Source organism: Perognathus longimembris, chromosome 6 (genome assembly GCF_023159225.1).
Source record: "Perognathus longimembris pacificus isolate PPM17 chromosome 6, ASM2315922v1, whole genome shotgun sequence".
In the NCBI taxonomy this organism is placed as follows: domain Eukaryota; kingdom Metazoa; phylum Chordata; class Mammalia; order Rodentia; family Heteromyidae; genus Perognathus; species Perognathus longimembris.
In genome coordinates, this window is record NC_063166.1 from 33,241,376 (window position 1) to 33,262,483 (window position 21,108).

General features: G+C 35.6%; 1 protein-coding gene across 1 annotated transcript in view; it reads right to left on the reverse strand.

Annotated features, from left to right (window-relative positions):
• Window positions 1-21,108, reverse strand: part of Gmds (GDP-mannose 4,6-dehydratase) — a 533,421-nt gene that overhangs the window by 410,919 nt on the left and 101,394 nt on the right. The window contains exons 2-4 of the mRNA XM_048348513.1: window positions 17,729-17,773; window positions 9,538-9,625; window positions 6,479-6,588 (exon numbers count right to left, since the gene is read on the reverse strand). Of these exons, the coding sequence (XP_048204470.1) occupies window positions 6,479-6,588; window positions 9,538-9,625; window positions 17,729-17,773 (243 nt within the window). The remainder of the gene's footprint in view (window positions 1-6,478; window positions 6,589-9,537; window positions 9,626-17,728; window positions 17,774-21,108) is intronic.

The window sequence follows — 21,108 nt, forward strand, 5'->3', positions numbered from 1 at the left end:
AAACAATGCCCAATCTAGAATCACAGATTCAAAATTAAATATAGCATGCAGTATTAGAAGCTTCTTCCAAAAGGAACCAAACAATACACTTATTTTTGTTATTCTAATTACAGCATCCCACTGTAAGAAAGAACTTTTCTTATTAAGAATAGATGATATATCACAGTTGTAACTACTTTCAACGTGCCATATGTAACTGCAGTCTCTATTATTGATGATATTCCTGTATCACCTTCCTGTGGTTATACCTACACTATTTCTGTATCTTATCTAAGTATATTGGAAACTGGGTATACTGGTATTAAAACTAGGAAATTGGAAGGGAATACCAAAATCAAGAGACACAGGGTAAAAAAAGACAAACAACTACAAAAGCAATACTTACAAACTGGTGAAAATGAACTGAACAACTCATGGCGGGGGGAAGGGATGGGGGGGAGGGGGCATGAGGGATGAGGTAACAAACAGTACAAGAAATGTATCCAATGCCTAATGTATGAAACTATAACCTCTCTGTAATTAAGTTTGATTATATATATATATATATAAGAATAGATGATGAACACAATTAAAGGTGATTAATACAAAGGTGGTTAATACAAAGAAGTTAATTATAATAAGATATGTAGTTTTCCATCTTGATTTCCAAATAAGCTACTAGAGAAATAAACAACTACAACTCCCAACATTGAGCCTAAAGTGAATAGGGGCAAAACAGCATAGCCTAACTGCCAGAGTGAACACACCAGGGCCTTTATCCTAACCCCCTCCCACATGGAAACTGCCCATGAGAAGAATCAACCTGTTTCTCAATCACAGCAAAAACAAAAGTATACAAAATATGACTTGAAAAGACATGCTAATTGTGGTTATACTTATACTATTTATCTAAAATACTAGGAGTAACTGAGAAGTACTTATTCTCATAGGCTACATATGCTTAGAAAAAAGAGACTTGATGTGAAGAACCTGGTCTTATATAAAAATGTAGCAGATTCTCTTCAGTCTTCTCATTCTAATTGAAAGTATTAATTTAGATTTTAAGAACTTATATTGTCATTAACCAGTAACAGAACTATTTCATATCAAATATGAAAGCTAATACATTAAAAGAAGAAATTCTAAAGTCCATACAATGAAAGAAAATAGTCTACAAGAATTCATTCAAGACAAATACTCTACATGGATAAACCAACAAACCTCAAACACAACAGTTCTCTATATGTGGATCCCAAGCTAGGGTCAGCATGCATCACACATTCTAGAGATGGAAGTTTTCATATCTACCTTGGACCTAAAATTTCAAATATTCTTGGGAAAGTCCTAACAACCTGGAGAAGATTGTGACATGAGCTTCGTCTATCATATTCTCTCTCATCCTTCCAGCAGGAAATTTCTAGAAAAGAATTCACTCAATCTACATTCTACTCACTACTCCACAACTTCTAAAACTCCTGTGTTCTGGCTTTTCCGTGCCATTACTAATACCTTTCTAAAAGTTAGATGGAGGGGCTGGGGATATGGCCTAGTGGCAAGAGTGCCTGCCTCATATACATGAGGCCCTGGGTTCGATTCCCCAGCACCACATATACAGAAAATGACCAGAAGTGGCGCTGTGGCTCAAGTGGCAGAGTGGTAGCCTTGAGCAAAAAGAAGCTAGGGACAGTGCTCAGGCCCTGAGTCCAAGCCCCAGGACTGGCAAAAAAATAAAAAATAAAAATAAAAGTTAGATGGAGGATGTCGCTCGGTGGTATAGCATATGGCTAGAAAGTATGAAACCTTGGGTTCCACTCCCATTACCACAGGAGTAAAAAGATCAAGGTAAAAGCCGCCACTCTATTGCCAAAGCCAATGAGTCTGCTCAGTCCTCTCTGCTTTATACTCATCCCCTCCTGCTTGAAATGGCCTAGCTTCTCAACTTTAAAGACAAAATTTCACCCACTTTCATCACCCACCTTTTTGCCATCAGGCCTACTCTCCTTCCCTGCACTCTCTAAACATAGGCATGTCCTTCCAGGGTCAATTGGTAGTCTCTCTCCACTGTGCATCCCTCAGTACTTCTCTCAAGCTTCAAACATATTTTAAACAACTTCCTGAGCTGCTCTGAGTTCAAGTACTTACATAAAAACATCTTGTATACGTCCATCAATTATGTGATACCTTGAGTGTGGAAGTTTGCCCTCCTCCTTGATGACCACAGCTAGTGGGCAGAGTAGTTAAATCCAGTATTCGGTTTAATTCTTTCTCTAACATTGTCTTCTTTCAATGTCATCTTCAGCTACACTTGTAGATTCTGATCTCTAAGACTTAAGTGTGAATATATTTCTTCTCTGTTCAAAACACAGAGACTTTTCAGACATAGTCTGGTTCTCTATTTAGCTCAGTTTCACAGTTGCTCTTCAATGTTTTTTGTTGTGTTTTGTTTTCTGTGGGGTTTTTTTGCTCAGCTAGTTATACAAATGTCCATCATATTGCCCACACATTTTTTTCACCTCTAATTTTTGGCTTTATGTTACTGACTCCATTTTAACTGTTTTCCACCATAACTATAAATGCCCTCCATAGGTTTCAAGACTAAAGCCTGTCCACCATTATCTCCTTGACACCATCCATAATTCCTTAGATGGGCACTCCGTCTCTCCCTCTCACTTTACACTAAAGACTTAATGACTCTGTGCCAGCTGTTGGCACTCGCCACCAACACTCCTACTAAAGTTGAAAAACCTCTTCAGCAGAAGTAGATTTTATGTATCTCCCAACCTTCCACTATACCATGGATGGTACCAGTACCTTGAATGAGCTATGCACTGAACAAATACGCGTGAAAGGATTAAATAACCTTATAAACCAAAATTCTTCACAAAGAACCATTCCTTCAGGAAAAGGAGAAAAAAATACTATAAGAACAGAAAAGTTCACATACACAGCAATTCAGAAAATTTGTATAAGTCTCCTATACTTCTTATTACTTATACAATGGTATCAAACACCAATGTGTTCACTGCAACTAAAGAAAACATAACATGTTTTTAACCTTTTAAAGAAAAGACAGAAACACTGCTGGCAGAATTGGATAAACATGTGTAGAATCAATTCCAAATGGATAAAAGACCTTCATGTAAAAGCAGATAACCTGAAAATGTTACAGGAAGGAATAGGAGAAACACTAGGGCTCCTTGGGACAGGTTGAAACTTTCTTTTTTTTCCCTTTATTGTCAAAGTGAAGTACAGAGGGGTTACAGTTTCATATGTAAGGCAGTGAGTACATTTCTTGTTCAACTTGTTACCTCCTCCCTCATTTTTCCCCCACCTCCCCCCTCCACCATTCCTTCTCCCGAGTTGTATAGTTGGTTTACACCAATTGGTTTCACAGGTTGAAGCTTTCTTAATAAAGACTCAGAAACACAACAAATCAAAGAAAAGTTGGACAAAGGGGACTGCAGTAAACTGCAGAGCTTCTGCATGGCAAAGGACATAGCTAGCAAGATATATAGAAAGTCCACAAACTGGGAGAAGATAGTCACTTGCCGTACAACACACAAGGGCCTCATACTTAAAATATATCTACAGCTCAAGAAATTAAATTCCCCCAAAACAAACCCCCAGAGAAACAATCACCCCATTAAAAAAGTGGGCTAAAGACTTGAAGAAAGACTTCTCAGAAGACTAAATATGAATGGCCAAGAGATATAAAAAAGAAATGCTCAATATCTCTGGCTATAAAAGAAATGGAAATCAAAACAACATTGAGATTCCACCTTACCCCAGCTAGAATGGCCATTATCAAGAAAACTAATAACAACAGGTACTGGTGGGGATGTGGCCAAAAGGGAACACTACTACACTGTTGATGGGAATGTAAACTTGTTCAACCACTCTGGAAAGCAGTATGGAGGTTCTTCAAAACACTAAACATAGAGATCCAGAAATCCCACTTGTGGGCATTTACCCAAATGACCACAAACAATGCCATACTTAAGTTACCACCACAACCATTTCACAGTAGCTCTATTTACTGTAGCTAAGATATGGAACCAACATAGACACCCATTGGTAGATGAATGGATAAAGATGTGGTGTACACAATGGAGTTCTATGCTTACATCAGAAAGAATGACATTGCCCCATTCATAAGGAATGGAAAGACTAGGGGAAAAATTATATTAAGTAAGCCATACCCAAAGAAAAACAAGTTGCATGATTTCCCTCATTCATAAGAACTAGAGTATGTGTATAATGTTCTTAATAGATGATCTCAATAACCCAATTGCTTAGTTCACAGGAACATATATAATGAAGTGTATCAACATGAACTCCAAGATATGGAAACAATAGGGTATTATTATGTGCTGTATGTAGGTTTTTTTTTTCTTTTTCATTCCTCTTAGTTTTCTGTACCTTGTGTCTTGTATATAAGAGTAATCAATATGTGTCAGGGAAAGGGAATAACAGAAACCATCAGGACAAAGGATCAACCAATGCAACATTGATATTCACTGGACACTACGTTGGATATGAACCTGAAAACTTGGGGGGAAGGGGTTAGGAAAGGGGAAGCAGGACAAAAAGAGGGATTAGGTATGAATGATTAAAAACAAATGTACTCATTACATTATTTATGAAACTGTAACCCCATGCTCATCACCTTTTCAATAAAATTTAATTTTTTTAAAAGACAGGGAAGGGGTTCTATAAATTAAATTTTATAGAAATTTGCTCATTTCATCATGCTCATTTATAGCTTCTAGAAGTAGCAAGCTATTTACAATTTAAAAGAAAACTTCATGCCAGGACTGGTAGCTCATGACTGGAATTCTAGCACAATTTAAAAAGCAAGTCCTGGCAGGAAGTCTGAGAATTTTATGTCCAAATCAACCACCAAAAAGCCAGAAGTGAAGATGTGGTTCAAGTGGAAGAGTGCTAGCTATAGCCTTCGGTAAAACAAAACAAAACAAAAAAACAAACTCAGGAACAGAAACCAGGTCCTGAGTTCAAGGCTCAGGACCAACAAAGACACCAAAAAAAGGGAACCTTAGGGAAACTGAATGACAAAGTACTCCCTCCAAAATATTATGTTTTGTTATGGCTGATCAGGAAGGTCAAGACACAACCAGTGAACCATAATGGAGAAGACAGGCTGATTGCCTCAATTACAGAAAATAAAGCTATCATTCCTGAAATGGCAGAGTTGTGGCTTCTTCATAGGGAAGAGGACAGATAAACCTCAAACATAAGAAGCATGACACCCTTTCAAAACAGGAAGGTCCACTGAAAATCAGTCAGGAAAATAGCTGCACTCAAACCTAAAGAGTTTTGCTTTTCTCAGAACAAATGTTAGAACTATATAAGACAGAATTGCCATAGATTAAGAAAGTGAAAGGGGCAAGGTGTGCAGCTCTAATATAGTGTGTGTTTAGCATGTGTGAGATCCTGGTTTCAACCCTCAGCACCAGAAAAGTAGTGGCGGGGGGTGGGGGGGGAGATTGTTTTTCCTAGACATTCTTTAAGGTTAACACATTAAAGAAAAACACATTATAAGGACTAACACTCACTTTTTGAATGTGCTGTAATAAGGCTGAGTTTATTACAATACTTCATTAGATTGAGTTCATAATTTCTTCCTTAAAGTAGCAAAGGTATGCCATCTAGAACATATAGCATCTGTTCAATGCAAAACCGGAGAAACACCAAATCATTTTACATATGTCCTGAAATAAAACTGTGGAATTATTCACTATGCCATAAAAATGCAAAGATTTTTCTGCTTTTTTAAGTTGGGAATTATCTGCTTTTATTTCTAAGTCCCACAAACCTTTCTGAATGAAAAAAAAATACCTAAAATTTATATCACTTCTGTTTTCAGATTTCATTCACCCAAGAGCAGTAGGACACAGGGACAAGACCTGAGTCAAGAAGATGCTTAAGTCTGGGAAGGACTGCTTGGGTTTACTGTGATTTGTTCCAGAAAGAATGGGTAAAGGAGGTAGTCACAATACCTGAGAATCTGAGCACAGAGAAATCACACTAAGGAAGAAAAAGCTAAAAGATTTATTCCATTGATCTTTACTATTCAAAATTTTTAAAAAAATCTGCTAATTTTAACATCATTGGGGTGGAAAAAAAATATTTTCTCCGTCTGTCATACAGCCACTACAAAAAATTAATGGTAAAGGTTTCACATAGTTACATCTTCCAGCATTTTATAAGAATACTTCATTCACTAGGATGGAAAATGGCAACAAAATCATCTGAACCCAATATAAACAAAAACTGCAACAGTAAGACTTATTATGCTACTGAATTTCAGAGATGACACCTGAAAAACATCTATCATATTTTATTAGAATGTATTAATCAAATTAATACTGAAGATTAAACTTTGTATTGTTATTGTATTGGAAAGCAACAGACACAAGTTTAAAAATACATGAACATTGCAAAAAGAGCTGGAAAACTCAAAACAATGAAAACAGCTTACTTTGACATGGCTCTGGGCTCCCAGGTTGTAAATCTCTGTAGGCTTTACATCATTGATGATCTTCACAAGACAGGTACTGTCAGTAAGATCACCATAGTGCAACTTCATGTCTTTAGATTTAAAACAGAATGTTAAATAAATGAAAATCAAGAGGCTCATATTTTTAAAATCTGAACATTGAAATATGTATTGTAAAAGTAAAAAACAAAAAAGCAAAAAAAACAAACAGGTGCCAAACTGAACTTTTGCCAGGAATAGTACTTTAAGTTATCCGCACTCAAAAAGTTGAGGTAAAAAGATTATATATTTAAAATACGTTACATATGTAATATATATATATAATATACATAATATATAAATGTTGTCTGTGGCCTAGTGGTTTTGTTATTATATTGAGAAGCAACAAACACAAGTAAAACAATGAACATTACAAAAACATAGCCAGAGAATTCATGACAATGACAACAGCTTACTCTGACATGGCTCTAAGTTCACAGGCAAAATTACACATGTAGCCTATGTTTTAAAGGCTTTCTAGTATAAACTCATATGCACCATAATATAAGTGTTATCCAAATAATATTATATCTTAAGGCTCCAAGTGGTGGGAAAATGTTACATGAGATTTAAACAAATAAAATGTTGAAATAATGTATAAAACTTCTAAAGAAATCTGCATTATACAGCCAATAGAGACTACAGTTTTAAATTTGATACTTTTGGTTTAGATACTTTCTTTTCTCAGTACTGGAGTTTGATCTCAGGGCCTCATATCTGCCACTTGTACCACACCACCAGCCCTTTTTGTTTTAGCTATTTTTCAGGTATAATCCCCAGGTTTTACCTAGGGTTAACCTCAGACCTTGATCTTCCAACCTATGTTACGTGTGTAGCTTGGATAACAGACACACACCACAATGTCAAGCTTGTTCTTTGAGATAGGATCTCACTTTTATCTGGCTGGCCATGGAGTAAAATGCACCAATCTCCACCTCCCCAGTAGCTTGAAAGCTAATTTTCAGTGCCTTATAAGCATCAATCCTGAAGCAATCTTATGATACTCTTAAGTTAGTAAAATAACTGAGAACAAGTTGCCTGTTAGATACCTAAATCTGAGCTGTTCCTTACACAAAGGTAACTAGTTTTAAGAATTTGAGTTGCACATGGAGGTGATTTGCTAACTTGATATTGTCATTATTTTTATATATTGATTTATATACAGATCCAATGGCAGTATCATTCTGTACTATGCACAGAAATAAGGACATACCCAACCCCAAATCAAAAATTCTGAAACATTTATCTGGATGCTGATGGCTCACATGCATAATCCTAATCACTTGGAAAACTAAGAATAAAAGAATCACTGCACTAGTCCAATATAGGGAGAAATGTCCAAGAGACTGTACCTCCACAGAAAAGAAGCTGGAGATGGTAGTGAACACCTATAATTTTAACTACAATGAGAAACCAAAATTAAGCACATCAAGGGTCAGGAGAATGTGCAGGCATGAAACAAGCCCTTACTCAAAAAATATAACCACAGGGCTGGAGGTGTGGCTCAATGATATTATGACAGCCAGCATTCAGAAAGCCCTGATTTCAAACGCCCAGTACCACCAAAAAAAGTATTTTTTTAACTGAAGTGCTCAAAATTCAAAGCTTTTAAAGTGCTGACATGATGCCACGAGTGGAAAACTCCACACTATGAAACTGTTATGTGTAAAAATTTGTTTAAAATATTGTATAAAATTGCTAGGCACGAATGGCTCATGCTTATAATCCTAAATACTTAGTAGGAATGTGGTGAGGAAGAAAGTCCATAAGATTCTTATCTCAAATTAACAACTAAAATAAAAAAAGGGACAGGAGTGGAGCTGAAGCTCAAGTGGTAGAGTGCTAGCCTTAAGCACAAAGAAGCTTAGGGACAGCACCCAGTCCTTTAGTTCAAGCCCCAAGATTAGTATGTGAACACGTGTGCATATGCACATACTCACAAGCACATGTGCATGCACACACACATGTTCAAGTTATGCATACATGTAAAACAATTGAATTTAAGTAGATATTTATATATACATAGATGTGTGCATAAATACATTCAATATACATGCAAATATTCTAAAATCTGACATAATTCAAAAATCAAAGAAAAACTTCTATTCCAATCATTTACACAAGTCTGTACTAAATTTCAAGAAAAATGTACTTAATGACTAAAATATTATAGAAGGAAGTCTTTTCTTTAAAAAAGCAGATCATCTTCCTGGTGATTTACCATTAATATAATAACCCAAACTTTCAAATATCCAGAGGTTTGGAGGTAATATAAAAATTACTTGTGAATTACAAGCTGTCTATGTCATCTTCCTAACTGAAAAATGGCTAAGTAATTTAAGTTGAAATTGGAGCTAAAAGTCATATGTCCTAGTCCCAGTTCTGCTATCTTCAATGTATATAATCTTGTTAAAATCACAATCTGTTTCCATCTACTACTATGTAAAATGATCTTCCTATCAAGATACTTCAGGAGCTGGCATAAATACCAAATAAGAAAATATTGTGATTGTGTTGTATAAACCACACAGCTCTATACAAGCAAATTTATAATAAAAATAAGATCTTCAAATCCTGACAATGATCATTATACAGCCTCAGGCTTGGATCAGTCTTCACAAATTATTTTTAAAATCACAAATTACTTTTAAAATTAATTATATGTCCAAAGATTAGCTTGAGTAAATCAAGCCAAATATAAAAAAAAGGAGGAATATTCTTATAAAATGGAACTACTCCTACATAAGGAAACAAGGACACCTAAAGAGAGCTGATCAAAGTATGTCTTTTCTCGGTCTCTGAATCATTTACCCAATATCCTTCCAATAGGCAAAGCAAGAAGACTGTCCAAAGATAACAAGCAAAAATGAAGGTTTTCATAAACTTTGAAGAACATATCTGATTCATAAGTAAATAACTGGAACTAAATGGACTTTGAGAAAAATGACATTTGAAAACATCTTATCTGAGGATAGATATTTTAGAAAAAGAAAATTACTTACTTCCTTCAATATGAGCCTGGGGATTCTTATAGAGATGTTCAATTCGACCTGTATTGAATGAACTGGATCGCCGAACAATTCCATGTACCTGAGTTTTTAAGTGTGGAAAAAGTTTTGTAATTTATAAATGTGCAATGAAGACTAGTAATCAATTCAGAAGTTCTTTTTCTAAGGTGTAGCTCTATGAAAAAATATAAATATTGCTCATAAACATAAATAGTTAAGATACTGCTCCTCTAATTACTTTTTCCCAATCATTTTTTGACAGCTACCAGCACCCTACCTTTCTCCAGCATTTTCACTGCTAATCTCAACTGAAGTAATTAGATAATTACGTGACTTCATGCTTAGTTGTAGATACTCAAATGTCCCCTGTTCCAAACATCCACACTTGCAGCCTAACTGATGACAAATATATCTTTTCAATTTGAAACTAAAGACAGACCATGTAAGGGAACATCTGTAAAACTGCTTTGTGGCTTGTTTAACACAGAGCAAAAGGCTTCCCACATCTTTCCAGCATTTTAGAAGAGCCATTTGTTGCATCTTTATATAAATTTCTAGGGCCACACATACATTTGGAAAATTGCAAGTACACAGCTGTACGGGAAAGTCAGAAAATTAAACTGCATTGGTTATAACCTACTAGATTTAAGGTATAAAAAACTAAAATGAAATAAGTTAATTTTTTCTTGACATTACAATAATCAATGTGAGGAGGTAACATCTCTAGAACAAGAATGCAAATCCAATACTGAGGAAAGACTATCCAATACACAAGAAAAATTATTTCAGACCTGGTCCTACTTCCTTCTTATGTCAAAATTACTCTCTTTGTGCTGCCAATGCTAACAGCAGCTTATGTAACCAGCTGCCAAGTTCCAGTTCCACTGGTGGCAGTTTTAATCTTTGACTTATTTTAGAAGTGTTCCATCCAATGTTGGATAGTTTCATTTGCAGCTGAATATACTTCGATATTTTAACTCAATCATGTTCTATTTCAAACCAAATTGATGCATGGCATGACTGAAAGATTCCAAATGAAAAGAGGAAATTAAAAGCAAATAAGTCTTTCTTTCAAATAGAAAGAAATGTCATCATTTTGTATATAAGCATACATGAGAAACTAACTTCTGTAAGGATACAACATACCCACAACTAATATCTGTTGGTTAGTTGCTTTAGCCAACAGAAAAGCACTCACTGACACTATTTTCTGAAGAAAAGTTGGCAAATATAAAACTATTTTAGGAAGGTAACACTGCAATGTTGGTTGACATTTTAGGAGACAAACATTAAAATCTAGGAAGCATTAAATTGAGATTTGGCTATGCATAGCCATTTCTTAATTTAGAAGTATAGAAAATAACACTACTTTTGAACTTAGTATTTATTCGACTTCAGTCTATGTTTTTCTTCAAGTTGTTATTATAAATTATAAAGTTGAAAAACTGTACAAAATTTATAATTTTTTAATAAATGACTATCTTACATATATTCTTAAACCCAGAAAACTTGGTATTTACTGCCAAAGTTATTTCTGCAATATGTATTTCTCCGATGTGTTTTACTGTATTCAAGAGAAGAATTTCTATTTTATATTCTCAAAATAGATTTAACAGTCCAAAATAGAAAGAAAATAAAAACATACATACACATACAAGACTTCAATAAAAATATTAAATCATCTTGATGATTACATGTGGAAAGAGACCACTATACAATGTCACATCAAATCAGTAACACGGGACCTTAATGTCACACTTACAATGAAAAGCATTAAGCACTAGTGTTTTTGTTTTGTTTCATTTTCCCTAATGAAACAAAAGGGTTTTAATTTCTTCCTCACTCCTAAATTTTGGTATGTATAAGTAAGCAAAGAAAGACCTGCCAAATTCTTAGTCCATGACAGCGGGTATTATTCTAAGAACTAATGAAAGCTGAGTCGGTCTGCTTCTGAAATGCATGAAATACAAACTTTAAGACAAGCCAAATGTGTGCAAACTGTATGATCTAGTTAAGAATTTGAGATTAGCAGCTTTTTCTTTACAGAAAGGGTGTAAGTAAGGTCCTTTGTTTGTTTTTATAAGGATTTGAGGAGAAAAGAGAGGTAAGGATTAGGAAACCAGACTGAAAAGATAAATGAGTTAAATAACTGTGCAATATAGGCAGAATGCTTATTAAATTACAGCAGTTCAAATACAAAATATAATCCAACAAAAACTGAGGTCTTAAAATAAATGGAAAGCCAGGTACTGGTGACTCACACCTATAATCCTAGCTACTCAGGAGGCTGAGCTCTGAGTAAGAATCATGGTTCAAAGCCAGCCTGGGGAGGAAGGTCCCGGAGACTCTTATCTCAAATTAACTGCCAGAAAACCCGAAGTGGAACTGTGGCTTAAAGTGGTAGAGTGGTGCCCTTGAGCGAAAGAGCTCAGGAACAGTGCCCAGGCCCTGAGTTCAAGCCCTACAACATAAACACACACACACACACACACACACACACACACACACACACACACACACACACACACACACGAGTACAGGTTTGGGGTTTTTTTAATTATAAATTCTATATCCCAGCAAACTAAGTGATTAGAGGGAAGTTTTAAGTTCTCTCAGAGTCAGAACAAAGTTGATTTTATTCCAAACACTATAGTCAAATTACAGACTATAAGAGAGAAATGTTTTATTATTTATTTTCTATGATTAAAATGGGAAATGCTTACCATTAGATTTCAAATTCTTTATTGTCTAAATTTCTCTTGACACAGACAAGGTTAATACCACTCACTTTCAGAAAGTATACATTACCTAGTTAGTGTCAACAACTAACATTAATCAGCCTTCAACTAGCCTTTGTTCTTTATATACTAAATCCCCTACTCTTCCCAACAATTACACTATTATTCCCCCCATTCTTCAGATGAGTACAGTACTTAGGATCAGACAATTAACAGTAAGAGCAAGTGTTAAATGATAATTTTGCTCACTCCTCCTAGTATTAGGAACAGTTTCTAAATGAAACCTATAAAAATTTTTTTGGTCTTTTTTTTTTAACTGAAAGCACTCAAGTTTCTTCAGTAACCAAACATCCATGGAGTCTACATATCAAGAAAAGAAACACAGAAGGTGAACAATCTCCCAGAGATAACCATTGTAAAATTGTTGTATCCCATTTCTTCACTACTTTTTATACTCCACTTTGGAGGAAGTGAATATAGTTGTTTGGAAGGGATACTTGCAAAGAACCTACTCTTTATTTTAAATCCTGATTATTTCCTTTTATCTTACCTCTTTTTTAGTTCCTTTGGTTTATTCCCTGTTGTTACTGTTTTTTGTTTTTTATTTCTGTACACTTTATCTTGTATATAAGTTTATCTAATTTGGAGAATCAAAGAAATGCTAAGACAAAAGGTGAACCAATGCAACAGTAATACTCACCTGACATTATAATGGAAATGGACTTTACAACTTGGGGAGGAGGGGAGTCAGCATGGGAGGGGGAAACAAGTGAAAATGAGGGAGAGGACAGCACTGTTCAAAAAGAAATGTACTCATTATGTACATGATGTATAGTAACCAGATGTAACTGCAACCACTCTGTACATTGCCTTTACAATAAAGGTTTTTAAAAACCGGATAGAAAATTCTATCTACCCAGAAACAGAAATAGCCATTTTACTGTAAATACTATAATTATTTTCAGATCTTTAAGAAAAAAGGTCAAGTGGTCAGGAAGGACCCCTTAACTATAAATTTTAAATACAATTCAAAAATAGGAAAATAAATATTTCCTCTTGAAAAAAAAATCCTGATATACACTGTTATCATTGTCCTTGTCAAGTTAACATGGACTTTTCTTATATTTATAGATGTTCGCTTTTAGAGTTCAACTTTTACTTCTCTTTTATTTCTCTCAATTACCTCAGTGTAAAATGGGTATAAAAGCATGTTGGTGGCAGTATGCTGTCAGTTAATCTGCTAAAGGTGGTTGATGGGAAGCACTTAAAACTAGATTGTGTTTCAAAAAATGTTTCACTTGTGTTGCTTTTCATTTTTCCATGACAATGGAAAGAACATATACTGTTCTAGCACCCTAGATAGAGAGAATAGCTGCCTCCCAACAATACTATTAATGAATTGGCCTAAGGAACTTTCCACATCATGTGTCTCCTGGCTTGTCAGTATCACACACTGCCTCTTAGTGACTCCTGCATCTATAGCCTCTTTGCATACCACAGTGCTCCCCTGCTCAAATATTTTCTATGTATTCTCATATTAATTATTACATCTACCCTGGGAGACAGATGTGCTCATGATCCCTACTTACAGTAAGAATTTGTTATGGCCACAAAGTCAGCAAGGGCATAAGAGAATTAAGACACAGACCATTCAGTGCTGACTTCCAAAGGCTCCCTTTGCCATGAAGGCTGGACTACTTGTTTAGTGCTCTTTTACTCTGCTATTCAACCAGGTATAAAAGAGAAAGGCCTTTATACTTTTAGCAAGCTGCAGAACTAAGTACATGTAATAATTATAGGGCAATATTCCATAAAATCTGAAAATTCTTTGTTTTCCTTACTATGAAAGGACATTTGTATGTATAAATAAAAAATGAACAAGTGGCTGAGTGCTGGTGGCTCATGCTTGTAATTCTAGCTACTCAGAAGGCTGAGATCTAAGGATTGTGATTTGAAGCTAGCTCACGCAAGAAAGTCTGCACAACTCTTATCTCTTACTACCAGAAAAACCAAAAGTGATGCTATGGCTCAAATTGGTAGAGTGCTAGCCTTGAACAAAGGAGCTCATAGACACCTCCTAGGCCCTGAGTTCAAGCCCCACTACCAAAAAATAAAAAGAACAAACAAACAAAAAAAAAAGAATTAGTCAGAAATAAGCAAAAATAAAACTGTTATTTTCCCTGCATTTCTTTTATATCATAACTATACTAGAGATGATTGAATGTATATAGAAGGATATACATAAGATGCAAATACTATATCATTTTATATAAGTGACTTGAACATCGTGATACTTTTTGGTATCCACAGAAGGTCCTGGAACCAATACCCTGCAGATACCAAAGGATGTCCAAGTTTTACTTTTTCACTTTAAATGGGCATTCAAAACATGATAAGATAGATTTCAGTGGCTACATTAAATGGCCAGAGCCCCACAGTTTCAGGAATCTAAAAATGTGTATGGCCACACCGGAGGTGAAACACTATGAATCAATTCATTGATTCATTCCTTCTCAATCCAATTCTGATTGGTTAGTTAAGTCTCTTAAGTACTCTCTTATTTTTTGACTAGAGAAAAAGTAAAAGAATACAATTACTACTCCCTGCTAAATCTAACTATAAGGTTTGCTCTTGCCTATGTTACCCCCTCACTTCTGCCCCTGACCTGACTCTTTTACGGTACCGAGCTGACACTGACACTGCTACCCAAAGTGTACTTCCTTCTTTCCTAATAACAGCTCAGCTTCAACATCAAGCCACATTTTTCACAATATTTAGCTGTCCCTGGCTAATAATTTGCTATACCAGACTATGTTATTTCCAGTATTTCTGAACTTAAGGATATTCCTGATACACAGAACAAATTTGAAATGGCTCAGTAAAGCAACACCACAAATGGTGATGGAATTAGGATGTCTGCCTCACCTGAGCTCTTAAGTTGCAGTAGTCTTGCATTTATAGTTTGCAAGAAAGTAGCCTCAGCAACACCTGGGTAAACATGTTAGAAATAACAATTTCCAGAATTTTTAACCAGCCTTTGGTGTTTCATAAGGTCCTGATGTACACTAAAGGTTAAAAATTCATTCATGTTTGTACTTGGCCAAAATTCCTGCTGTTAACCTCTTGACTAAGGTGTGGTTAGGTATAACCCCTCTCATCCCACTACACATCCACTAATTTTATTCTTCTGCTCATAGTCAGTGAGTAATCAGAGACTGTAGTTCTGTAGCTAATAATCACAGAAATTCTCCAAGGCTGTTAACTTGAAAAAAAGTCACTCTAACATTTGTTGTGGCCTAGTATAAACAAATGTAGCCTCACTACCATCAGACTCCTCTTGACAGTGTATTATCCTATCATATCAATCCCTTAAAATAAAGGACAGCAGCCTATTAAAGTTGAATACTGTACAGTTAACCTCCCAGAATTCATATACACCTTTTGTACTACACAAAGGACTTTTATCTCTACTTGTGCTTTGTAGCTATGCAACTCTCTCTTCCCTATAATGTCAGTCATGTTTTCTTCTATCAATTTATGGGCAATCACTGTTTCTGTGATAAATTCCTCACAATGAACTGATTTTCCAAGTGAGTCTTCCATTGTCTTTCTGTATCAAAATTATAAGTTTAAATGTCAATGAAATGCAAACATTTGCAGCTCCCAAACAGTCCTTGGCTCTCATTATTCTGTTTCCAATTCTCTCATCCATCTGCCTACTGAAGTCTAAGGCCTCCTTAATGAGAGACACTTGAATGGTGTTTCTGCATGCAAGTCTCTTTCTCAGACTTTTCCAGTTACAGCAGCTCTCCTGCCTGTGAATCTGCATATCTAGACTAATAGCCCACTAGACCATCCCTTATCACAGCACATGGCCGTATCATCTCCTTTTTCTCTGATCTAGGCACAGATCCTGCCTTTGCCAACAACTTTATCCTCACTCTTAGCACCTTCAAATTATGTCACAAAACCCATGCAGTAAGTACATCACTTTTGAAACACTACCTCCCTATTCAAAACTTCACGCATGAGCATTCAAATGGTTCCTTAATCTGGTTCATTTGAGCCTCACTGACATCACTAGCTACTTCTCAGCACATTCCACATATCTGAAAGTGTTCCTTTCCTTCTAATAGTTATTAAAGCATAAAAGTTCATCCAGTCTAAGTAAACAGAACTTCTTTTAAATCAACTCTTGCATTATATTATGACCTGCTTTAAAACTTCCTGCTCTCCAGAATATGCAGTGTTATGTACATAAAATACATATACTCTTGATAATTATATCATTCCTCTTCATGATTATTCTGCCATGCAGTATATGTAGACTCTTGATTATAGTAACATATTAAATATATATTAAACATATATTAAATATATGTACATGTCCTTTCATAATTACATTTGTCTTATTTTAATATTATAAGCTAGAGAACTATTACTATTATATAAGAGAACAGAGTGGGATAAACAGTTCACTATGACTTTTTGCTTGAGGTAGGGGTTTTTGTTTTTGAGGTTTTGTTGCTGTTTTATAATGCAAAGGTTTGGACTCAGGGCTTTGTCCTGACTAGGAGGTTCTCTATATTTGAGCCATGCTCTCAACTCTACTATAACTTCTTAAAGTCTAACAATAAAGGCTCTCAAAAAGATTGAACTATAGTAAGGAAATTAAGTTCCTTTTCTTCAAATCCAGTTGGCATCTACATGCCATGTTCTTTTCTTTTTCCATTTCTCCAAATGCAAACGTTTTTACACAATGTCCTACAATTAGAATAAAAAGAGAATGCAAAACTATTAATGCAAACATTAGCAAAGCAGGTCACAGCACACAGTCCACTGTCGATTTCTTAATTAATAAACTATACATGAAAAAACACTCTAACAAAATAAAATACACAATAAAGTACATCAAATTTAATGTAAAACACCATTCTTTGAAGTAAAGAAGAAAACATTGAAGGAAAAAAACATGTTGGTGATGACAGCTGCAGCAAACTTAAAAGTTTCAGTTTCCATAAAAGTTATGGCTGCCTTTTAGAAAGCAAAAAAACCTTCATGTGTAAGTTTTGCATTCAAGCTTGCCAAAAGATCAACTTGATTTTTATTGCTTTTGCAGTTTCCAAATTAAGTGATTTCATCATGAATGGTACTTTTTATGTAATCATTACATCATAAATTAGCCTTCATAATATTACAGTTGGGCTTGCACAGACTGCTGCTTTATTGGGAACGTAGAGAGAAAGCAGGGAGGATGTGCCATCATGACTTGCCAGAAAATAGCACAATGAACTGGTAGTATAATAGACACAGTGGCAATGTCTACCTCAAGTTTCTTATCTGTTATCAGAGATTCCACAGAAGGTACACACAGGAGCATGCAGCAGAAGCAAGCAGTTGCATCCCAGTCCTCCCCCAACTACTGGCCCAGTGAGTCAGTTACTTACCTCATAGCCTTTCTCCAGCAGGAACTCAGCCAAGTATGAACCATCCTGGGAAGAAAGAAAAAAATGGAAAATGTTAGGCCAAGAGTATTTAATATAAAAAGATGGTCTATAATAAGGATTTTGAGGAAAGCATTTAAAGAGCTATTTGAACTAGAATTAAGGATCGTGAAGAGGAAAAAAAAAAAAAAGAAACCATGACAATATGTATTACACAGCATCCCACAGAACATTCTTCCAGACAGTAATTCATATGAACAACACAGAAGACAGAGGAAGAAGCTGAAATATACAGAAGTAATCAGAGGCAACATGAAGTTAAGTTTTACCACTTATATGCTCTCTGAAATATGCACTTCTAAAGGAAAAATGTCATTGTATTATAGCAACATAAAACAGGAATACAACAAATTCTAGGAAGATATGAACAAGGAATTGCTAGGGGAAAATACAATGGTGGATAGCATAGAGAGGAAAATGGACAAGTAGAGAGATGGCAACACATAGAGTGCTGGTATTACAGAAGATTGTGCTGTGGAAGTGAACACCTTTGGGATGAGGTGACCTCAAGGGACTGGATGGATATTGGCTGCTAATTGTTAAGGGTTCTGAAAAGTCCTTGAGAAGTTTAAAGAGGTTTACTATGTATATGTATACATTGTGGGGGTAAGGGGAAATAAGAATATGAACCAATTTGTATTATCATATCATGTGAATGCAATATATACACAAACTTTAAAAAGGGGAAGGGCTTTTAAAATTGTATAAAATAGTAAGTACTTTGTACTAATCTTAAATTTACTACCTTAGTATCTAAAGTGCTGGACTAAATACTGAGATTGTCAATTGGCTCTTAATACTGTAATTTTTTAAAATTTCTAAGTAGGGGTCTTTATGCAAAAGTATTTCATGTACCACTTTTAGGGAAAGTGTGAAAAATCCATTAAAGTAGAAAGCATTAAAAAGTTAATGAATGGGGCTGGGGATATAGCCTAGTGGCAAGAGTGCCTGCCTCGGATACACGAGGCCCTAGGTTCGATTCCCCAGCACCACATATACAGAAAACGGCCAGAAGGGGCGCTGTGGCTCAAGTGGCAGAGTGCTAGCCTTGAGCGGGCAGAAGCCAGGGACAGTGCTCAGGCCCTGAGTCCAAGGCCCAGGACTGGCCAAAAAAAAAAAAAAAAAAAGTTAATGAATAACCATTCTAGAAGTATCAGGACAAGCCATCTGTTCTCAGAAAATAAACTGGACACAAATTTTATATTCAATCCTGTAATTGTCATCCTGCTTTTACCCTAACAGGGAGTCCCTTCTAATTCTACCTAGACTTAAACATAAAACTGTATGTTAATAGACTCTGTTTAATTTGTGACCTTAAAAACAGGGATAAAATAATTATGATGATTGGATTTTCTTGGGTTTCATTTCAAAAGGGTTAAAACAGCTCCATGTTTCAAAACTTCTAACCAGTTATTCCAGAAAATAGAAAAATGAAGCAAGCTGTATTATCCTGACTTGACCTGAAGCTGGAACTGAGACACCTTGTGGGTCCTGAAAATGACAGCTGCCAAACAAGTGTTTACAGCATTAATGCAGATATTGCACAAACTGAAGTAGAATGACAAGGCAAGGCATATAAGGGACACATATTGTGGTTCATTAAAACTTTCAACAGATTGAACCATTTCAATTTTTGTAAGTGTGCCATGCACATATGGTGTGTCTATATGCAACTGCAGATGTATATTGAGAACACCCTCTTAATTGTTCCTAGAATAAAAAGCATTGTCATTGATAATGTGTTATGTACCAGGAAAGAAAAAACATTTTCTTCAATTTCTTAACATAAATATTCTAGTTTGTAGACTCATAGAGAAGAAAAAAGTCTGGCATTTTCATCCCAATCTTAAAATGTACATGTTTATTACATACTCAATATGGTAAACAAATCAGATCAGGAAGCTGACCAACTCAGGTCAACACAAGCCAGGTTTGCCTACATGACCACTGGAAATGATGATGATGATGGTGGTGGTGGTGATGGTGGTGATGATGATGATGATGATCTCGTATTTCAGTCAATGAAACAACTTTATAGAAAAATGTTTGTAAATAAAAAAATTGATAACCAGTTCGAAAGGCCAGTTATACTGATGTTGAGCAGAAATTTTTCATGTTTTATAATTTCTTGGAATAAAAAGCTGAAAGTGTTTTGTGCTATAGTTACAAAGAATGTTTAAAAGAATAAACTAACAAAGGCAGAGGTGACTGTGCTAAAGATTCTCTGGGTGGGGAGATTTGTGATTATTCAGAAAGCTGATGTAAAACAGACCTGACCAGTACTGAACCCTGTCAATAGGTCTTATTCTTCTCACCCAGGCCACTTCTCAAACTTTCCAACCACACTGGAACATTCTGAACTAGCAGTGGCACTTGCTTCCTCTTCACTTCCTTGCCAGCCCTTTCCAGTGATAGGGCCCAGACTGCACAATGAGTGGGAAACAAGCCTAGTGAAGGCTCCTGGTCTCTGGCCCAGGGTCTCTGGCCCAGGGAACCCAGCTGGTCTCCTCCTCATCCTCCCCACAGTCTCCTAGGGGACACTAGGGAGACATGGTATCTGAGTAAGCAGATGTCCACCAAGTCAGTGGGATTGTTGTTTCTGCCTTCTCTTGGAGCACAGGCTGATAAGAGAATGCTCCAATCAGACTAATGACTGAAAAGTCACACCAAATGAGAACCTACATTAAGTTGTCACATTTATCTCCTCTGAAACCAAGAAATGAACAGATTTAATCTATTATTTGTTCAACAGGTATATAATCTGGTATGAAGTCCAACTTGGGTTCAAACCTTTTACAGAAAATGTTTTAATGGGAGAACTAATATCCCTACTGTGACACTTTTAATTCTTCACATGGTTTTTGAGGGTATTTATTTCATATTAAATGCCATGCCATACTGTTTTAGGTAATCACCATGCTTAACATTTTCAAGCCACAGAAATGTTTTCTGTTTTACTCTCACAAAAACCTGGCTAAGAAGGCAAGAATTGCGGGTCACTGAAGCATAGAAGGTTAGCCAGTTTGCCTAACGTCACATCAATAGTTACATCAAAGTGAGGACAAGAATCTAACTCTTCCTTTATTCTAAACTAGGAAACAACCTCTTCCCTCAATCTCCTCTTGCCTGGGAGTTACTAATATATATCAAAACCCAACAAAGTAATAAAAGACCATAAAGCACTCATTTTCAAACAAACTTGATTCAGTCATTTTCCATTAAGGATGTTTGATGGATTAAACAGTACTTTCAGTTTTAATCAAATGATCCATACCCAGAAATTGTGTAATTTTAGAACACTCTAGAGCTAAGAGAAAGGAAAA